The sequence below is a fragment of the Mus caroli genome, unplaced genomic scaffold, assembly GCF_978045245.1.
Source record: "Mus caroli unplaced genomic scaffold, Mus_caroli_1 scaffold_3, whole genome shotgun sequence".
Classification (NCBI taxonomy): Eukaryota; Metazoa; Chordata; class Mammalia; order Rodentia; family Muridae; genus Mus; species Mus caroli.
This window is the reverse complement of record NW_028227258.1, coordinates 6058946-6081634: the sequence shown is the minus strand read 5'-3', so window position 1 is coordinate 6081634 and position 22689 is coordinate 6058946. Positions and strand designations below refer to the sequence as shown.

At 42.8% G+C, this 22689-nt stretch overlaps 1 protein-coding gene across 2 annotated transcripts in view; it reads right to left on the bottom strand.

Moving 5' to 3' along the window:
• Positions 1-22689, bottom strand: part of Msh4 (mutS homolog 4) — a 53933-nt gene that overhangs the window by 24880 nt on the left and 6364 nt on the right. The window contains exons 2-8 of one of the 2 annotated variants that reach the window (XM_021158083.3): positions 20524-20706; positions 16700-16857; positions 16235-16345; positions 9709-9824; positions 8490-8663; positions 6641-6813; positions 800-867 (exon numbers count right to left, since the gene is read on the bottom strand). In XM_021158083.3, coding sequence (XP_021013742.2) covers positions 800-867; positions 6641-6813; positions 8490-8663; positions 9709-9824; positions 16235-16345; positions 16700-16857; positions 20524-20706 — 983 coding nt within the window. Of the gene's footprint in view, positions 1-799; positions 868-6640; positions 6814-8489; positions 8664-9708; positions 9825-16234; positions 16346-16699; positions 16858-20523; positions 20707-22689 lie in introns of those variants that run through there. The other variant, XM_085835378.1, reaches the window with a different exon arrangement.

The window sequence follows — 22689 nt, the reverse complement described above, 5'->3', positions numbered from 1 at the left end:
TCGTGATGCTTCTATTACAAAAGGACTCTGCTCTCTAAAGCACAAAGAAATTCCCCTAAATATGCATTAGGTACCAATGAATTTATACAAGTCATCACACTCAAGTTTTAGAAATGTACACAGCTCCTTTTCAAGTATACGTACATAAATATACACATATGTAATTAAATATCCTTCAGTTCACCCTGAAAGGAAAAATATAAACAGTCTATTATGTTCTTTATCTGTAATTATATCCTTTACCTATAAGAGCTACTTAAATTTGAAAATTATCCAGAGAGGTTTCAGTTTTTAAAGATTAAGCATATTTGAAAACTAATCAAAATCATTTGATGATTGCTTTGAAGAACGATATAGCTGGACCTGATAGTGTGCGCTTTTAATCTCAGCACACAATTAGGGCGGGGCAGGTGGATCTAAAGTGGTCTACATTGTGAGTTCTAGGACAGCCAAGACTTCTGAGACCCTATTTCAAAAAAACAAAACAAAGAAAATACAACAGACAGAAAGCAATATCTAAACTTTAGGGCTAACATAAGTTTGTATATAGTAGGAAATGGCTTAGATTTTAAGTTAGTTGAAGAGTATATATTGAGTAAATATCTGATTAGCTTACGTACACTAATTCTCAACTACCAAGGTGCTGCTTCCTAAGGCAGAAGACCCTGCTGGGCGTCAGTCAGTGAGGTGCACTTACTTACCCATGACCCCAGTCTCATCACTCATTCACATCACTGTCCATCAACACAAGCTGTTTCATAAAGCCAACAGCATAGCAAATGGTACCTGTAACACATACCGTGTCTTGCTTTGGGATTTGAACTAAAACAGAAAGCAGCTGCTCCGTATCCAGGAATCTTGATATGACTGCAACAGAAAGTGGGCATTTGAACTTCATAGACCAATCAAAGCAAGGGTATTCTGGGGTTATTCACTGGAGCTCAGACAACATATGCCACAGGGAAGTCAGTGGTGACTTAGGCACAGCCAAATCCCAGTCAATGTCTGCATCCTATATAATCACAGGGCAGGAAAGAGACTTGTGATCTTGTGATGGCCGCCTGCCCCAACAAGACAAAGTTAAGTCATGGCTGATGGCAGCTCGCCTGCTTCAGACCCATGATGGATCACGAGCTTAGCTGTCGATGGTCATGTATTACCTGAGGAGCATATATAACGCCACACTCTAAGTGAACAAGTAGCTCCCCATTTGGCAAGGGGAACATAGATTGAGGCCTGTGGGCGTGTAACTGCTTAGCTCTTAATGTGCCGCCCCCCAAGGGAACAGTCCCACTAGTGATGAGCGCAGTCAGAATTCCTCCAGTCCCTGCCACAAGCTCCATAAAACCCACCGGTCAGCACAGCACAGCACAGCACAGCACAGCACAGCACAGCACAGCACAGCACAGCCCAGCACAGCACAGCACAGCACAGCACAGCACAGCACAGCACAGCCCAGCACAGCACAGCACAACACACACAGCACAGCACAGCACAGCAGTGTTCCTCCCTTGGAATCTCACACTTTGGAGAGTTCTTACATTTCCTTAGTAACATGTTTGTCTACTTACTCCCTGTCTGTGTTTCCTTATTCTTCTTGGGTGAGATGTAATAAACCTGAAGCCAATGGCTTGAGGTGGTCTTGGACTCTGTTAAGTTTCTGTGACATTAGCTCCTCAGTTCTAGAAAGGATTCATCCCTCTCAAAGAACCTATTTCCCTGCCTCAATAAATAAGCCTGAGAGCAATTGAGGAAACTCCCTGAAGTCAATCTCTGGCTTCCACACCCATGTATACATGTATATAAGCACATGTGACATACATACCTACACACACACATACTCGAGCATGCATACTATACATATATACACAAACACACAAAGAAATAACTTCAAGTTCTGGGCTGGGAATATATGCTATGAATCTACTAAACAGAAAATTTGATAGTGGTAATGGTAGAATATGAAGATTGATGCAAAAGTGAATTCATGTGCAAGGATGTGCATCAAAGACAAAACAAGAGGGATGGGACAATAACAGAAAAAGAAAGTGACAAGAACATACTTTCAGCTGAATGTGGTGGCACACACTTGTCCATAATGCAAGCACTCTGAAGATGTGCAAATTTGAAGCTAGTCTGGATTATATAGCAGATCCTGTCTCAATGAGAAGGGAGGGCTATAACTCCAGTTCCACAGGATACAACGCCTCTGGCCTCTGAGAGCACCTACATGCATGTGGTACACATAAATTCATGCTGCCACACATGTACACATAAATAAAAATACATGTTTAAGAAGGAAAGGGGGCCGGTTGTGGTAGCGCACGCCTTTAATCCCAGCACTCGGGAGGCAGAGGCAGGCGGATTTCTGAGTTCAAGGCCAGCCTGGTCTACAAAGTGAGTTCCAGGACATCCAGGGCTATACAGAGAAACCCTGTCTCAAAAAACCAAAAAAAAAAAAAAAGAAAGAAAGAAGAAGAAGGAAAGGTGGGGAGAAGGAAAAGAGAGGGAAGAGAAAATAAAATGAAGGAAAAGGAGAGAAAGGGGGACGAGAAGGAGATAGGGACAAAGGAGGGAAGAGAAAGGGGAGGGACAGAGAGAATGTCACGGGAAATCCTGTACAAGGCTTGACTGATCCTTGAAAGGAGTTCTGGAGTGCAGTCACACTAGGCTAATGTGAGAAAGCTTTTTTTTTTTTTTTAAGATTTATTTATTTATTATATGTAAGTACACTGTAGCTGTCTTCAGACACTCCAGAAGAGGGCGCCAGATCTCGTTACGGATGGTTGTGAGCCACCATGTGGTTGCTGGGATTTGAACTCTGGACCTTCGGAAGAGCAGTCAGGTGCTCTTACCCACTGAGCTTTCACACACCATTAAAGGACTCTACTTACCTAAAGGCAGCCTCTTAGGATAGCCTTGGTATGACATCAAAAGCAAAAGCAGAGGGCAATGTAAGAGGGATCCCAGAGGCTCAGAGAGCTAAGCACAGCTGAAACGGTGCCTCTGACACAAGCATCTCAGTGCAGTTGTGAGACCAGAAACAAAGTGGCAGATGAAGTCAAAATATCACTTTTTGCAGATGATATGATAGTATATATAAGTGACCCTAAAAATTCCACCAGAGAACTCCTAAGCCTGATAAACAGCTTCGGTGAAGTAGCTGGATATAAAATTAACTCAAACAAATCAATGGCCTTTCTCTACACAAAGAATAAACAGGCTGAGAAAGAAATTAGGGAAACAACACCCTTCTCAATAGTCACAAATAATATAAAATATCTTGGCGTGACTCTAACTAAGGAAGTGAAAGATCTGTATAATAAAAACTTCAAGTCTCTGAAGAAAGAAATTATAGAAGATCTCAGAAGATGGAAAGATCTCCCATGCTCATGGATTGGCAGGATCAACATTGTAAAAATGGCTATCTTGCCAAAAGCAATCTACAGATTCAATGCAATCCCCATCAAAATTCCAAATCAATTCTTCAACGAATTAGAAAGTGCAATCTGCAAATTCATCTGGAATAACAAAAAACCTAGGATAGCAAAAACCCTTCTCAAGGATAAAAGAACCTCTGGTGGAATCACCATGCCGGACCTAAAGCTCTACTACAGAGCAATTGTGATAAAAACTGCATGGTACTGGTATAGTGACAGACAAATAGACCAATGGAATAGAATTGAAGACCCAGAAATGAACCCACACACCTACGGTCACTTGATCTTCGACAAGGGAGCTAAAAACATCCAGTGGAAGAAAGACAGCATTTTCAACAAATGGTGCTGGCACAACTGGTTGTTAACATGTAGAAGAATGCGAATCGATCCATTCCTATCTCCTTGTACTAAGGTCAAGTCTAAGTGGATCAAGGAACTTCACATAAAACCAGAGACACTGAAACTTATAGAGGAGAAAGTGGGGAAAAGCCTTGAAGATATGGGCACAGGGGAAAAATTCCTGAATAGAACAGTAATGGCTTGTGCTGTAAGATCGAGAATTGACAAGTGGGACCTCATGAAACTACAAAGCTTCTGCAAGGCTAAAGACACCATCAATAAGACAAAAAAACCACCAACAGATTGGGAAAGGATCTTCACCTATCCTAAATCAGATAAGGGACTAATATCCAATATATATAAAGAACTCAAGAAGGTGGACTCCAGAAAGTCAAATAACCCCATTAAAAAATGGGGCTCAGAACTGAACAAAGAATTCTCGCCTGAGGAATACCGAATGGCAGAGAAACACCTGAAAAAATGTTCAACATCCTTAATCATCAGGGAAATGCAAATCAAAACAACCCTGAGATTCCACCTCACACCAGTCAGAATGGCTAAGATCAAAAATTCAGGTGACAGCAGTTGCTGGCGAGGATGTGGAGAAAGAGGAACACTCCTCCATTGTTGGTGGGATTGCAAGCTTGTACAACCACTCTGGAAATCAGTCTGGCGGTTCCTCAGAAAATTGGACATAGTACTACCGGAGGATCCAGCAATACCTCTCCTGGGCATATATCCAGAAGATGTCCCAACCGGTAAAAAGGACACATGTTCCACTATGTTCATAGCAGCCCTATTTATAATAGCCAGAAGCTGGAAAGAACCCAGATGTCCCTCAACAGAGGAATGGATACAGAAATTATGGTACATTTACACAATGGAGTACTACTCAGCTATTAAAAGGAATGAATTTATGAAATTCCTAGCCAAATGGATGGACCTGGAGGGCATCATCTTGAGTGAAGTAACACAATCACAAAAGAACTCACACAATATGTATTCACTGATAAGTGGATATTAGCCCAAAACTTAGGATACCCAAGATTTAAGATACAATTTGCTAAACGCATGAAACTCAAGAAGAATGAAGACCAAAGTGTGGACACTGTGCACCTTCTCAGAATTGGGAACAAAACACCCAGGGAAGGAGTTACAGAGACAAAGTTCGTAGCGGTGATGAAAGGATGGACCATTTAGAGACTGCCGTACCCAGGGATCCATCCCATAATCAACTTCTAAACGCTGACACCATTGCATACACTAGCAAGATTTTGCTGAAAGGACCCAAATATAGCTGTCTCTTGTGAGACGATGCTGGGGCCTAGCAAACACAGGAGTGGATGTTCACAGTCAGCTATTGGATGTATCACAGGGCTCCCAATGGAGAAGCTAGAGTAAGTACCAAGGAGCTAAAGGGATCTGCAACCCTATTGTTGGAACAACATGATGTACTAACTAGAACCCCGGAGCTCTTGTCTCTAGCTGCATATGTATTGAAAGATGGCCTAGTCAGCCATCATTGGAAAGAGAGGCCCATTGGACTTGCAAACTTTATATGCCCCAATATAGGGGAATGCCAGGGCCAAAAGAATGGGAATGGGTGGGTAGGGAAGTGGGGGGCGCTATGGGGGACTTGTGGGATAGCATTGGAAATGTAATTGAGGAAAATATGTAATAAAAATATTAAAAAAAAAAAAAGATTTATTTATTTATTATATGTAAGTACACTGTAGCTGTCTTCAGACACTCCAGAAGAGGGCGCCAGATCTCGTTACGGATGGTTGTGAGCCACCATGTGGTTGCTGGGATTTGAACTCTGGACCTTCGGAAGAGCAGTCAGGTGCTCTTACCCACTGAGCTTTCACACACCATTAAAGGACTCTACTTACCTAAAGGCAGCCTCTTAGGATAGCCTTGGTATGACATCAAAAGCAAAAGCAGAGGGCAATGTAAGAGGGATCCCAGAGGCTCAGAGAGCTAAGCACAGCTGAAACGGTGCCTCTGACACAAGCATCTCAGTGCAGTTGTGAGACCAGAAACAAAGTGGCAGCAGACTGGGATGTGCTGGAGAAAGGACCTTCCACAGTTAAAGTAGAAGGAAAACTATGGAGAGAGCCAGAGAAGGAGAAGTCCAAGGAGAATTCAAGTCCCCATGGAAAAAGCCTCCAAACACACAAAGACCAACTCAGGAGATAAGCCAGTTGGACAAGATGCAGCCAGATGAAGGAACTAGCAGCAGACAGGCACAGAGCACTGCTTCTAGGTAAACAGAAGGACAGACAGAAAAAGTGGTGTGCACACTGCATCTAGTGCAGGAAGCTTACAACATTTAAAAGCTGGAGCTTATTTCACAGTGAAACAACTTCAAATTTTGGCACTGGGGTTTACACTAATACTAGATAGGCAGCTAACAGGATATTGCTGTGAACAATAAAGAAAAAGCTAAAGGTTAAAAGTACCCTCCTCTGAGGGCTGCAGACAATGCCTAGTGGTGTTCTTCCAGAAGACCTGAGCACCCACACAGCAGCTCATGACTGCCTGTAATCCCAGCACCCTCTTCTGGCCTTGGCAGGCACCAGACACACAGTGCACTGACATACACATAGGCAAAACACTCATACACATTTTAAAAATTAAAAAAAAAAAAACCTTTCAAGCATTTGCACCTTCAGTGACCTAGCTTTCAGAAACGTAAAAAACTCAAATAAACTAAGTGCATTTTAATGTAAAATTAGTTAATGTAGGCATAGTGGCATGTCCTATAATCCTAGCAGTGGGAGACGCAGGCAGGAAGGTCCGAGTTTCAAGACCAACCTGGGCTACACTGAGCCTCTAAGTAAATAATCAAATCTGCTCACCTGACTGGAGCCCAAAGAAGAGCTCCTCGTCCTGCAGCAGCTCCTGGACACAGTCCAGCCGCATGCTGATCGTCTCCACATCAACCAGAGGCTCCAGGATGTTGGAGCGCAGCCTTCGGCTCCCTCCAGCAGTTTTAGTGTAATTTAAAACACCGAAGAGAGTGTGATTACTCCTTCCAAAAGACAAGGTGGGAATCTTATTAAGGAGAAAAAGAAAAATCCTTTTCCTTTTAACTCTGAAATAATTCTATAATCTATATCAATGATGCATAAACTTTATTATATAGGCAAATTACATGGGGATCCTAGTTCAGTAAGTCTGAGTTAAGGCCTAAAAGATACATTTTCTTTATGTTTATGTTTGGTTGATTATTTTAGACGGGGTCTCCTGTAGCACAGGCTATCCTTGAATTTTCATACCTCAGCCTGACCTTGAACTCAAGGTCCTCCCAACTACAGCCCTAAGTGCTGATATTAGAGGCGTGGTGTGTGACCACATCTGGTTTGAGAGACTTCTTGCTAGATCCCAAGTATGCCATCACTGAACCACATGTGGTTAACAAGGATCAACGGCATCTCCTACACTAAGCCTGAGCACACGAGGCAGACATGGTTCCTGCATCCATGGGCTTTACAGGTCAGTGAGTGACGGCCAATAATCTTTATCAATCTACTGCTCAATCTTTATCAATCTACTGACTAAGGATGAAACTAAGTGTAGGGATAGATAGACAATCACGTTCATCACATGAAAAATGGTCTTGGTCTGATGTGATGCCTCAGTGAGAGATGGTGCCTGCCACCAAGACTGGTGACCTGAGCTTGATCTCTGCAACCCACATGGAAAAAGGAGAAAACCAACTCTTGTAAATTGTCCTCTGACTTCCACATACATGTCATGGAATTTGTATGAGCATGCATACACTCACACACAATTAAATCACTATAAAACAAGTGATTTTAAATAATTACCAGAGTTGGTCATTGGCTTTCTATATTCTTATAACACAAGGAGGGTACCACAAAATCAACTGCAGAGCAATGTCAATGGATGTGCTAGTGGTGTCAGTGGCAGCTAAGTGTATCTGCATTCCTCCTGACTAGTGACAATGAGCATCCATCTATGAACTCACTGGTGTCCCCACAAAGAGACAACTCTGAGCTCAGAGTGGATAAGACGCCGTTTACTCTAAAGCCAAATATAAGCAACAATGGCCCAGGAATGCAGATTTAGGTTACCCATGTGAAACAAGAAGGTCCTAAATTGGGGCTCTGTAATGCGCTGGTGGACCGTTACGTAGGGATGACAAGAAAGCAGAGAAATTTCATCTGCAGCCTCAGGTGCTGCTTCATAACTCTGGGCCTTTGGTTGGTAGAAAAATACAGTTTTGTTAATTCATGGCAAAATGTTTTTATCTGTTTGTCAGAGGTGGGCGTGGATAGGCTCTTACAGGCTAAGGATAGCCCAAGGTAGCACTGGTATTGTCAGGCTCGGCCCCTGCACCTGCCTCTCCCCGTTCAGCCTCTCCCCCTCACTGCAGCCTAGCCAGCTCATCAGCCTTGCAGAAGGGACAGTGTCTTCCTAGGAACTCAGGCTCACACAGGGAATCTGTTACCTCTTTTGCTTATGGCCCTTCACCTAATCTTGGAAACTGAAGTTTTGCTTTTTGTTGGTTTGTTCTTTTGAAAACCTGGTTTTGTGAAAAATCGGACTTCAGCAACAACACGGTGATGATTGAAATGTTTATTTCCTGTTTCTCCACCTATGACTTAAAGAGCTTTCACGCAACTAACCCCAGAAATTGACATGATGTTTAGTAAGTCAGAAGAAAGCGTCAGGTCGCCTTACCTGTAGTCCTGGTTGTTAACTAACAACTCCAGGGTTTGGGCCGATGAGGAATCTATCATGGCTGTCTGCTCACTACCTTGGAAATAAATCTTTAGCGATTTGGGTGCATACACTGAATTCTGAATGAATTCCACATACTTTAATAAAGCTGCGGCCGCTGCAAGGCAGTAATACCTGTAAGTGACCGCAGTACAGCAGTGTCAACTTAGGGTAAACAAACAGAGAGTCGCTCTTAAATCCAAGGGAAAAAGAGACATTGAGAATGAAAACTTTGGAAACTAAGTAAATAATATTAGATTGCTTTAACAATGGATAAATTTTCATTTGTTTTAAATCAGTCTAGTCTAGAGCTGCCTGGAATCCACCAAACCTTGAGCATCATCCTTCCAAGTGCTGAGATTACAGATGAGAGCCAGTATGCTCTGCTAGAAAAGGCAGCCTTGTAAGTCTGTCACTTTCAGGACAGTATACTTTATCACACTGTTTATTAGAAGACAACATTCAGCAAGGGGAGTAGTACATGCCTTTAACCCCAGCATGTGGGAGACAAGGGCCAATCTAGTCTACACAGCAAGATCTAGGCCAGCCAGGGTACATAGCGAGGTGGAAGGAGGCAGAAGGGAGGGGTGAGGAGGACAAAGGAGAAAAGGGAAGAAGGAGGGAGAGGAGAAAGGGAAAGGGAACAGGAAGAAGAGGAGGAAGAGAAAGAAGAGGGAAGAAGAAGGGGGAGGAGGAAGAGAAGGAGGAGTAAGCGGGAGGAAGAGGAGGAGGAAGAGTAGCAGTTTCTTCCTTAAGAGATTATCACTCTATAGGCCTGACTAGCTAGGAACTTAGTACATAGCTCTAACTGACCTCAAACTTGAAGGAATCCTCCTGCCTCAATCCCTATAGTGCTAAGATTACAACTATGGGCTCTATTCCTGTCCTGGCCAACTATGTCTCTCTTCTGGGATTCACATTTCTAGCATCCTGTAGCCAATCAAGACTTTTCACTATGAAGTAAATGGGCAGCAACTACCATAGCAATAAATTAGAATTCATTTGGAAAAAATCTAACTTCCACCAGAAATGTACACCTTGTCCATAGTTTCAGTAACCCTTGTATGTCACTAATAACTGGATGTGCGTTTTGAGCCAGGTACTGTCCTAGAGGTAGTAATACAAAGAACACAGAGAAGCTGCTGTCCATGGGGAATGGCACTGGAACAGCTGTACTCACCTGGACTGCACCTCCATTAGCACAGAATTGAACTCAGCTATGCACAACTGCTCAATGTACTCTAAGCCCTTTGTTTCGTTGAAGTATTTCCTTTGGACTGTAGTGAAATTAACGTTCTGAAAAGAGATTTAAATTTTAAAATAAATCATTAAATGGCAAGTTGTCGTTCAATACCGATCTCTTGTCTAAGCCTAGTGGACCATACCTACAATCCCAACACTAGAAAAGCTGGGGCAGGAGGATTTTCATGAGTTCAAAGTAGGATAACAGTTTGTCCTAAAAACAAAACAACCTGCACAAAAATAACTCTGATTTCTTAAACACTTCACAGTATATGAGTGGGTATCTTAAATATTGTAGAAAGTTGTTTTTATTGTTTCCAATATTTAAATAAAGGTTTTTCATTTATAAAATGAAAATGGAAACTGAAAATAGTGGCATATATCTTTAATCCCACCACCTCAGAGGCAGTAGCAAGTGGATCTCTGTGAGTTCGAGGCCAGGCTGGTATAAATTGTGATTTATACGTAGTGAGACACTCTTAGAGAAAATAAAGAAATTGGCTATCCATCTTTCTATATGAATAACAGTACACTCTATGGTTCTCAGCTAGACATTATTTTCATGAACTTAACTGAGTATATTAAGGACAATAATAAAATGATAAGCATGAGAGTCTCTGACATGTAGGAAGTGTATTGCATGGACACCACACACACAGGTTTTCAGGTAAGTGAAAGTAACTGAGAAGAGGTACACATTTAGAACTAGGCGGTGCAATGGTAGAAATACATCAACCCCACTGTCAAATCCAGGAGCTGAGCTTCCACATGGCAAGTTATTCAGATACAGTGATACAGTGGCCCCTGGGTATTTCATTCTTTGCTTATTTTATTTTAGACTAGATGTCACTGTTTTGTGAAGGGTGGCCTGGGCGCCATGACCAATGATAGTGGCACTCTTTATTCAATGAAATGATGGGAAAAGAGTATAAAAGGGTAGATAAAGGCAGGTGATCCCAACAGTGAGGCTAAGGGAAAAAGACTGAGAGTTCAAGGCCAGCCTGCGTTACATGAGACCTCCCCCTCATCCCACAAAGTAATGACAGGAAAGATGATGGAAAAGTGGACTGTGGAGTGTGTTTGCTACGACTAAAGGAGACATTAGCAGGAATGAACACATATGCCAAGACTTGGTTAAGTGTCTCATTTAACTTCACATGAGTCTTTTTGTTCCAATGTTCTGTAACTAAAATTCTGAAAAGTCAAGCAACTGTTCACATATCATCCTCTTTAGAGTTAGACTTCTGCCAGGCGGTGGTGGCGCACGCCTTCAATCCCAACATTTGGGAGGCAGAGGCAGGTGGATTTCTGAGTTTGAGGCCAGCCTGGTCTACAAAGTGACTTCCAGGACAGCCAGGGCTGCACAGAGAAACCCTGTCTCGAAAACAAAACAAAACAAAACAAAACAAAAGGTAAAATAGAGTTGGACTTCTTTAATTCTGAGTTCATGCCTCTTCCAGGTCACACTGCTTCTGACTTAGGAGGCCTCTGGTGAGTGAGTAATACAGAAACAATAACAGCACATCCATTTTTCTCTCTTGTAATACTTTTGGCTGAAATATTTTTGTGCTCTGCTCCTTGACTCCATGAAGGATTTTTGTTAATACATAACACCATCCCTGATGCTATCTCCAATCACTTTATATGAAATACCTGTTATTCTTAAAACAAACTCTCAAAACATTTGATTTTACCAAATGAAGACTCAGGAGCCAGACACTGTGGTGAAAGCTTGTTATCTCAGAGAGGCAGAGAAAGCACCCAGCTGACCTTTCTCATCAACTGATGTCAGGAAAGGAAATAACAACCAGTTCTCCTTCTCCACACTGTCTTACAAACCCTTTCAAACTGAATGTCCTTTCTACTTCCAGTGTCTCTCTGTCCATCCTCCTGACTTCCTCTCACTATGTTTTTTTTTCTACATTCACTCCTTGCCAATTGGTTGCCTTGTTTGTGGTGTCTGTTCATAGCAGTAAAACCCTAAGACATAAGTTGGTACAAGGGACGGGGTATTGTTGTTATAGGCCTGACCCTGCTTTTGTTTGGAAGAGTGGATTTTGGGACTTTGGATTTGGAAAGCAGTGGAATGCTTTAAATGGGGATTAATGGTCCATCCTGGTAGGACTATGGAAGACATTGTTACTGAGAGTGGTTTGAACTGTACGGACCTGGCCCAAGAGGTTTCAGTGGAGAATTTCAATATGTGGCCTAGAGACTGTTTTGTGGTATTTTGGTGAAGAGTGTGGCAGCTTTTTGCCCTTGTTTGAAGAGTCTACCTGACGCTAAGGTAAAGAGATTTATATTAATTACATTGACAAAGGGATTCTCAAAAAAGCCCAGCAGACCTTGTTCTCTGGTTAAGTCTCATGAAGAATGTTTTGAACAAGCATAGCGAGCTGAGAAAGGAAAAATATAAACTATATGGTATTAAAGGGGTACCAGGAAGTGAAATGGAGCTGAATCCTATGTTCAAGGATATTAAATTGAATTAAGGGAGTAGTGACCTTGGGGCCAGGTCCCATCCAACTAAGTTCAGGCACAGGCATGGTCATACAAGGTTTTAATCACAGGAGGCAAAGACAAGCAGATCTCTGAGTTCAAGGCCAGTCTAGAACACAGCGAGTTCCGGGTGAAGTAAAGCTGATGTCCAGTCTTGGTGGGCCACAACTTTAATCCCAGTGCTTAGGAGACAGGCATGCAGATCTCTGAGTTCAAAGTCAGTCTATAAAGCAAGTTCCAGGACAAACTTAGGCAGTGAAGAAGCTGGAAAACAAAGAGCTGGTGACATTGTAATAGAAAAGGGGGGCATGTTCCAGCCCTAGCAAGCAGCAGTACTTGGCAGCTTTGGCCACATGGCCAAAGCTTTAGAGTCCAGAATAGAAGGGACTTCTGGGACAATTGATGCTGGTTAGCTGGTACTAAGAAATTAGTGGTGACTAAGAAGAGACCAGCATCACTGAAGTGAAATCTTCTGGGAAGTGAGCAAAGAAGCTGTGTTCCAGAGATAGCCAAGGTTGTACCTCGATTTGCAGCTGCACTTGGTACTGTGTAAAAGTCACCCAGGCGGTACTGGTTTTGAAGGCATGAAAGGGTCATAAAGAGCAGCTGAGGCTTGGCACTGTGAGAGGCCATGGAAGGCCAGCCATTGGAAGGCCATTGGTGAAGGTGCAGCCTCAGTTGCAGTTGACAGCCCAGGACTGAAGAGGCCATGCAAAGGATTTGAGGCTTGGCACCATGAAGGAAGCACATTGGTGAAGCCTGGTTGTAGCGGAAGACCCCAGCATGTTGAAGATACCATTACAAAGAAATGATCACCAAGAACAGCAGTGGCAGTGGAGTGGATCAATCTGAGCTTAGAGTGCTACAGAGGACAGAGCTAGAGAAGTGTCGCCAGCCCTTTGGAGGAGCCCAGAAGATCATGGATGGATCTAGACATTGAAACAAAAAGCTATAACACTAAAGTTCAAGATGCCAGAGCCGTGATCTATCTGTTGAGGAAATCTGTTAACCGGGAGTGAAAACAGCCCAGGAGAAAGAAGTTTGTTGAAGTCAACAAAGATGAAAAAGGAGTTGAAGATCTGAAGACCACTTTGATATCAGACATGGAGATGCAGAGTTTGGAGTTTTCCCAGCTGGTTTCCTGTCTTGCTTTGGGAGTTACAGTTAAATGATTGGATGAATGTCAGAAGAGACTTTGAAGTTTGGACTTTTAACATTGTTGAGACTGCATAGATTATGGGATCTTTGGAAGTTGGACTAAATGTATTTTGCATTATGCTATGTTTAGGTATGGCCCCCATAGACTCATATGTTTGAACAAGCCTATGGGGGCCAGGAAGTGGAATATGGTGGTTTATATATGCTTGGCCCAGGGAGTGGCACTATTAGAAGGTGTGGCCCTTTTGGAGTAGGTGTGGTCTTGTTGGAGTAGGTGTGTCACTGTGGGTGTGGGCTTTAAGATTCTCATCCTAGCTGGGCAGTGGTGGTGCACATCTTTAATCCCAGCACTTGGGAGACAGGGGCAGAGGCAGATTTCTGAGTTCAAGGCCAGCCTGGTGTACAAAGTGAGTTCCAGACAGCCAGGACTATACAGAGAAACCCTGTCACAAACAAACAAACAAACAAGCAAGCAAGCAAGCAAACTCTCATCCTAGCATCTTGGAAGCCAGTATTCTGCTAGCAGCTGTCAGATAAAGATAAAGAACTCTAAGCTCCTCCTGTACCATGCCTGCCTGGGGGCTGCCATGTTCTGGCCTGGATAATAATTGCTTGAACGTCTGAACCTGTAATCTAGCCCCAATTAAATTTTGGCCTTATAAGAGTTGCCTTGGTCACAGTGTCTGTTCACAGCAGTAACACCCTAACTATGACACACTATACAAAACAGTTCTATTGACTGTTATTGTAATTGGTGTTCAAGGGCACAAAGCATAACAAAATATGTAAATAATCTTGGCATTAGAAAATTTCCTAGTCGGGTAGCGGTGGTGCACGCCTTTAATCCCAGCACTTGGGAGGCAGAGACAGGTGGATTTCTGAGTTCAAGGCCAGCCTGGTCTACAGAGTGAGTTCCAGGACAGCCAGGGCTACACAGAGAAACCCTGTCTCGACCCTTCCCCCCCACCCCCGTCCCAAAATTCCTAGTAACAATAGAAACATATGAAAAAGTTTCCTTATAATGGCAGGCTATCCAAGTAACTTACCTAGGCCTTAACATTTTACCTAGGCCTTAACAGTCCATCTAGGCCTTAATATCTTTACCTGGGCCTTAACACTAACAGTCTATTAGTGACTGAGAGTCTGCCTTGTTTTTGGCAACAGGTGATATGAAGCCTAATAATGCTTATTCTTGATTAAACTAGTTTAAGGTGGATTTCTGCGATTTATGCCAAGGCCTACAAGGCCTAATCAAAACAGCATGTTGGGCATGACTACATGTGCCTTTAATCCCAGCACAGGCAGAGCCTGGCAGATGTCTAAATTTGAGGCAAACATGGAACACAAAGCAAGGTCCAGGCCAGCCAGGTTACATAGTGAGATTCTGTCTCAGAACAACAACAACAGCAGCAGCAGCAGCAGCAGCAACAACAAAAACAACAACAAACAACAACATTCAACAGCAGCTGAGCCATGTGGGAGCTTTAAGAGGCTTGTGTGACTGCAGGTGCTCAGTGTACAAAGAACAAGAGAGCCCAGCAGCCCGGAGCCTCAGTGTGGGAAGTCTGTATCTGCAACAGAATAATGTGCATGTGGGCAGTGACCTGCCCCTTTAGGGTTACTCCACCTGCAATGCTGCCAGCTGTTTGGAAGCACAACCACAATTGACAAGACAGATGAGCCAAGGGAAGCCGCAAACCACACCTTAAAGGCTCAGACGGAGCTGTCCTCAGTGGTTTCCTGTCACAGTACCAAAGAGGGAGGCTACAGTGGCAAGCTGAGGAGGAGTGTAAACTAGAGTAAGCTAAAATAATTCCCCCACATAGATGAAATTATGTAGAGGAAAAAGCACTTGCTGAGAGCTTCAGTTTTGGCCAGCCTGATAGCACTGTCACTTCCAAAGAAACAGGACTCTCTAAGGATCCGGCCCTGACCCTTGTGTATTCTGAAAACCTGTGATGCTTGCCACAACTTAGAATCATCTGGGAAGAGAGCTCAATTGAAGAACTGACTTTATTAGGTTGGTCTGTGGACATGTCTCCAGGGAAACTGTCCTGATTGCTAATTAATGAGAAATCCAAATCTATTATGAGTGACACCATTGCCTAGGCAGGGAGCCTGAACTACATAAGGCAGGAGAAAGCCAAAGGAAAACAAGCAGGCAGCCTGAGTCCACCCGTACTCTGCGCTTACCTGTCAATGAGATGTGACAAGCTGCTTAAACGCCTGCCTTTGCATCCCTGCAATGATGGACCATAGCCACATAGCCCTCGCTGTCACAGAACTCACTCTGTAGGCCAGGGTGGCCTGATGCCTTGCAATTGTTAAATAAGCCCTTTTTTCTCCTAAGTTGCTTTTTGGTCAGAGTGTTATATCACAGCAGAAGAAATAAAACTAGAACCCCTCTTAGCTACCCAATACAGTTTTCTTTTGTGCTTGAAAGTAAAACACTGGTGCCAGACCAAGAGTACCCTGCCTCATTTTTATCCTTTTTTGTTTGGTTGGTTGGTTTTTTGTTTTGGTTTTTGTGTTTTTGGGTTTTCGAGACAGGGTTTCTCTGTGTTCCCCTGGCTGTCCTGGAACTCGCTCTGTAGACCAGGCTGGCCTCGAACTCAGAAATCCGCCTGCCTCTGCCTCCCGAGTGCTGGGACTAAAGGCGTGCGCCACCACTGCCCGGCTTATCATCTTTTAATAACATTTTAGATTACAATTTGCATTAATTGACTACCTTAGGACTTTAAATTATTATGACATATATTCTAAATAAGTAATTACATTTTAATGTTACCAGAGTGAAAATATCTTACCTTAAAATTTTCTGTGATCAGAGTAAATAACTTGGTTGAATTTCCCATAACACAAGCAGTGTTTGACATTATTATTTCCAAAGGTGACAGAGCGTGGAGTTTAGTGATCGCCTGAAATGGTTAAAATGACCATTTTCTAAATGTAAGCCGTTTCCAAAGTAGTTTTATATTCTAAAAAGTAAACTGTTGAAGTGCACAGATAAAACTCAACAGTCTGAATCTAACGTTTCAGTCAAAATACATTTTAAATGATATATTAAGCATCTATACCTAGGTACAAATTTAAAATACCAGAAAGATAGGTCATGTTTTACTCATTTGTTTCTAGAAGTTTAAACTCAAAATAAATCTCAGTTTTTCAAATATCTATTCCCAATAAGGATTAATGATTTTTTTTTGTTTTTGTTTTTGTCTTTGTGTGGATTTAGAATTACTTCAAATTTACAAGTTGCAAAAACAGCTTACCTTTGCATATGTTGTATTGTCTGCAAACTGTGACAACATAATCTGTGGGCTTTTTAAATCAATGCTTGCCATTCCTATCTCGCCTCTGGCCAGCCCTCTTCCTTCCACCACTGCTACAATGACTGACGGGGCATGTGCAGACACCGCAGAGGATGTGGCTGGAGACAGTTGGCATGAAAAACGCATATGAATGTTAATGGTTGCGTATAGCTCCTTCATGGAAGGCCTCAAAGTGCTAAGTCTAGTGGTTTTTATCTCTTCTGTTTATTCTTTAATAATGTCATCCATACATGCACACAATGTATCTGGCTCACACGCACGTGCCCCGCCGTGTCCCTCACTCCCGTGCCGTGTTTCCTTCCACAATCACATCCTCTCCTTTGTTTCCTGAGCCCCATTAGTGCTGCCTTCAGGAGTGGTGGTGACTCATCTCGCTGCCTTGACCTTCTGCAGCTCTTATAAGGTAGGTGCCTTGTCTAGTTAATAACATCCGAAGGGAATCTTTATTTTAAAAAATAAAAACTTCATTTTCCAAAACAAATAGGATGATTAAAGCTCAGTGCTGGGTCAAAACTTAACTTCACATTGAGGATCTTTTGCTTGCCTTACGTTTGAGATAGGATGTGTATCCCTGGCTACCCAGAACTTGCTGAGAAGATCAGACTGGCCTCCGACTTGTGGCAATCTTCCTGACTCTCCCTCTGAAGAAGTTCTAAGATTACAGGCATACACTACCAGATGCTGTATGCCAGTGATGAGGCCTTAGCAAACTCAGAGGTAGCTGTCCATACATCTGACTACAGGTTTCTAATTCCTGGGCTGAGGTCCCATGCCAAGCCTTAATTTTATACATAGATGATAAATTTATAGTGTTTTATTTTGAAATTTGGTTGATTGGTTTTTGTTAGTGGTGGTGGTTTTTTTTTTTTTGGTTTTTCGAGACAGGGTTTCTCTGTGTAGTCGTGGCTGTCCTGGAACTCACTCTGTAGCCCAGGCTGGCCTCAAACTCAGAAATCCGCCTGCCTCTGCCTCCCGAGTGCTGGGATTAAAGGCGTGCACCACCATCACCCGACTTTTATTTTGAATTTTATTAAAATAAAGTCATTAAGGGAATTTTGAGTTTGGTGTTAAAATACATATTGTTCAGCTGAGCATGGTGGTGCACGCCTTTAGTCCCAGCACTTGGGAGGCAGAGGCAGGCGGATTTCTGAGTTCCAGGCCACCCTGGTCTACAGAGTGATTTCCAGGACAGCCAGGGCTACACAGAGAAACCCTGTCTCGAAAAACAAACAAACAAACAAACAAACAAACAAACAACACATATTGTTCACCTTACTCTGTAAGTGCTAAAATGATCTCATAATAAGTAACTTTATCTCGAAAAACCAAAAAAAAAAAAAAAAAAAAAAAAGGAACTTTAAAGTTTAAAGTGAAAAGCATAATGTCTAACTCAAGAGCTGGCTACACCAAATGCTTATCATGTGTCAAGGGCATAGTAAGTTATTTACTTACACTGATTTAACTGTTATAAAACTCTATCAAATATATACTTCTCTTTGCTCAACTTATTTCCAAGAAGACTGAGAGATTGGCTCAGTGGTAGAGAGTGCATACCATGTGTAAGAACTTGGGTTTAATATTCAGCATTAGTAAGAATATGAATGAATGAAAATAGATGAATAAAAATGAGTGACTAGCATGTATAAAACGTCAAGTGTACACACAAGTGCTTAGGATGGCAGAGATGCAGAGGGGAAGTGAGAAGGTAGGTGAGATTCTGGAAATGTCAGGCAGCTCGCATGGTGATACCCACACACTCACCCTTGATCTCTTAGCAATGCAGAAGCAAGACTACTAGAAACAGTGGGTGTGGTACAGACTTCTATGGCTTCTCTGTGTCCTCAGAGTTCAGATGCTGAAGTGAACCCCCAGCATCTAAGAATGTGACCTCATTTACCTGGATCTGAAAAACATGTCTGGGCTGGAGAGATGGCTCAGTGGTTAAGAGCACTGACTGCTCTTCTAGAGGTCCTGAGTTCAATTCCCAGCAGCCACATGGTGGCTCACAACCATCTGTAATGGGATCTGATGCCCTCTTCTGGAGTATCTGAAGACAGCAACAGTGTACTCATATACATAAAATAAATCTTAAAAACAAAAAAGATGAAAAACACATCTGCCCTTTACAGGGGTAGTTAGTATTAATGGGGCCATTTGAGTGCCCTTAGTCCATTACGACTGGCACACAAATGTGAGAAGTTTAGGGCACACAGAGACTGTAAGAAGAGACTAGAAAAAAATGGCTAAGAGTGAGACAAGCAGAGAGGCCTCAGATAAGACAGTAAATGTTTGTAGTATTTGGTGTAGGAGCCCCCAAAAAATGAATGGAATAAATGAACACAAAACAAATATGTGTGTGTGTGTATGTGTGTGTGTGTACACACACACACACATATATAAAACATTATATATGTAAAACACTATATATATATAACTACACACACACACACACACACATATATATGTATAGTGTAATTTCTAAAAGTACAATAACCATAAAGATCCTAAGAGTGTTGTGGTTGGATGCGAACGAAAGAGTTGGCCCCCAGCAGGTTACACTACTGAGATGGTGACTGGGTGTTTGCTATCTAACACATGTAAAGATTCTTTTGTTTGTTTTTTGAGACAGGGTTTCTCTGTATAGCCCTGGCTGTCCTGGAACTCACTTTGTAGACCAGGCTCAGAAATCTGCCTGCCTCTGCCTCCTGAGTGCTGGGACTAAAGGCGTGTGCCACCACGCTTGGCACATGTAAAGATTCTTAAAACATATAACGACAACACTAGGCCAGAAGAATATTCACCTCCATTATAACAGTGATGGCGCTACTGTCATATATGCAGTACGTCTCCCCTGAGATGCCATCATATGTCACTACATACTTTTTTAAAAAGGCTAAGCATGAGGGTTCACACCTTTAACCCAGTACTCAGGAAGCAGAGGCAGGAGGATCTTTGAGTTCAAGGCCAGCCTCATCTACAGAATGAATTCCAGGACAGCCAAACCTACACAGAAAGGCCCAGTCTCAATGATCATCAAAACCACAAAAAAACCCAGCATCTTAAAATGTATGCACACATGCTAGGTAGGTGTTCCCTCCCTTCTGGAGACTCCATCTCTCCTCAGGTAGCACAGACAGCAGTTTCCTTGGGAGGAAGAAAGGTGAGGTGCAACTGTCTGCAGGCTGGGCGGGGAACTTCAGGGCCACAGCTCTCAGCCATGGCTGGGGGAGCTGTTCTGAGAAGCTGCTGCTCTGAGTTACCCATGCTCCTGCCCCAAATCTCAGGGGTTCCCAAGCTAGACTTGGGTGGGGTCATTTCTTTGGTTTGTTCTTAGTATCTGGGGTGAACAGATGTTTGTTCTTCCCTTCCCAGAAAAAGTCAGGCACATTTACACATCATGTAGCCAGGACATAATCTTATATATGTCTTAGGAAATTGGTGCACACAAAATACACACTCACTGACCCCTCAGCAAAACTGAGTGCATTTAGTTTAAAATTCAGTATTAGAAAAACACTCACGGTTAGGGTAGGGAGTACTACTAGGGTCAAGTTTTTCACTCACGTACCACAGGAGAGAGAGTTCCCTCCTGGGTCAGAATGGAAAACTCATAGCCATGCTAGCCTGCCCTGAGGTGCACAGGGGTCAGCGATATATGCACCTTTCAGTCCTTTCTATCTGTGATAGATGACCCTCAAATGAGCTAACCCCCCAATTTTTAATTTACGAAACTTCAAAACATTTTAAAAGATCATCAGTTTTACCTGAATATCCTACTTGTGGTGTCCAACTTTTATGGCCTGATCTCTGGGGATTTCCAGCAGATAACGGAGTTCTAAATGTATGTGGGTAAGTGGTATCTCGTGCAGAAGATGAGCTTGTACCAACAGGAAAACTGGATGCAGCTCTGTGTGTAGCATAAGATCTTTTGTTTCCAAATGATGAGCCTAAGTTTGAAATTTTATGATTATTCTTAATGATTAGCATTAAGGAATTATGTATTAATTCCTAAAATTTACATAAATATTGTCTATAAATTTTAATCTGGTTAATTTAAAAATTATAATAATGTAAACGATTTTTGGCAATTCTATTCATAATAACCATATTAGTCTGCATTATTATACGTGGTTCCATTGTAACATTTCCATGTGTGTATATATTGTATCTTGATCATATCCGACCTCCATTATTATCCTCTCTTGGCCCCTCCTACTCTGACCCCTTCCTTGTCCCAAAGGATTCCCCTCTACTCTCATGTATTTTTTTTATTAGTGATAATTTGTGTTTGTTATTTTTAAGGCAAATCTCACTATGAATCTCAGGGTAGAGTTGAACTCACTGTGTAGCCCAGACTTGCCTCCAATTTATGATTCTCTTTCCTCAGCCTCCTGAGTGCAGGAATTGCAGGCATGTAGCAGCACACCTGGCTTGATAATCCTGCACCAGCACGTGCTGATAAGGGCTGGGGGTGTGGCTTAGTGGGTAGAGTGCTTGTCTGGTATGGATGAGGCCCTGTCATCCCCAGCATACATAAACCAAGTGGACTCAGTACTTGAGAGATGCAGGAGAGCGGCTCACAAGATCAAGGTTAAACTCACCTACAGAATGAGCTGAGACCAGCCTGAGACACGTGGGATTTTGCTTCAAAATAAGTTAATTTATTAAAGAGATATTCTGATAGGGGTCTTGAGTCTATGAGTTCACTGAGACTACTCTTGCTAAAACCAGAAGGGCCCTTTCAGTCACCAGGTGTAGTTTATACTATAATGAAGTGTCTTCTCCTTCATCAACTCCCTCACCGGAACTCCTCTTCCTATGTAAATGGTGTTATGAAGTCTCAGCTTCAGACTCTGCACTTTTTCAGAGAGTTGCTTACCAACATGCTACCTACTTCACAGTCACGTCATAACATTTCACACAGTGTACATAAATAGCCTAGCAGTGTCTGCTAATGTGGCCTCCCTTCCCCCCAGCCTGGAACCTGCCTGCTCAAGGGTGGAGCTACCGGCTCATTGGTCCTGCCACGCCCACTGCTGGAACCTGCCTCTGCTGCCTGGAGGCACACACGTGTTCGTCCTGCTACTGGACCCTGAGTTACTTGGCGGGAAATTGGGTTCCCTCCCCCTTCCTTTATAAACTGAGTGTCTGGAAATATTAAATTGAGTCTTGATCAGAGTTTTGTCTTGACTCCATTGTTTCTTCCGCCCCGTCTAGTTACCCCTCTTTCAGCCTGAACTGCCATTCTCAGTGAACCGTTCGTGTTGTGGACCGCGGGCGGGCCGCAACAGTTGGCGCCAGAACTGGGACCTGAAGAATGGCAGAGAGATGCTAAGAGAAACGACTGCTGTGTGGAGCTCCACAAGAAAGGAAAGAATCGTCGTATCGGAGGAGCATCGGAGCAACGGACAGGTACACATGCTAGCGCTAGCCTAAAAAAATTTCAGTTTTGTAAAATGTTGCTGGGGATGCAGTAGGATACGAACAAGTTTGAAGCAGTGCTGACCCAACACTGGTTCTACTTGGGGTCAGCAGTTCGTAAATCGGAACTAGATACGGAGACAGGCGGTGTGCCGCAGTTTTTTTTAGAAAACTGCTTAGGTGGAAGAAAGAAGGGTTCAAAATCATGGATCAGGCAATTGTGTTTAGTTTTCAGGAGTTGCTTAAGGAAAAAGGAGTAAGGCTTGAAGTACAATTAGTAAGAATTTTTTTAGATAAGATAGATAGCTGTTGTCCATGGTTCAAAGAAGAAGAAACGATAGATTGTGGAACCTGGGAGAAAGTTGGTGAGGCCCTGAATATCGCTCAGACAGATAATTTTACCCTAGGTCTCTGGGCGCTTGTAAATGATGCTATAAAAAATGCAACTTCCCCAGGGCTAAATTGCCCTCAGGCGGAGCTTGTGGTATCTCAGGAGGAGTGCCTATCAG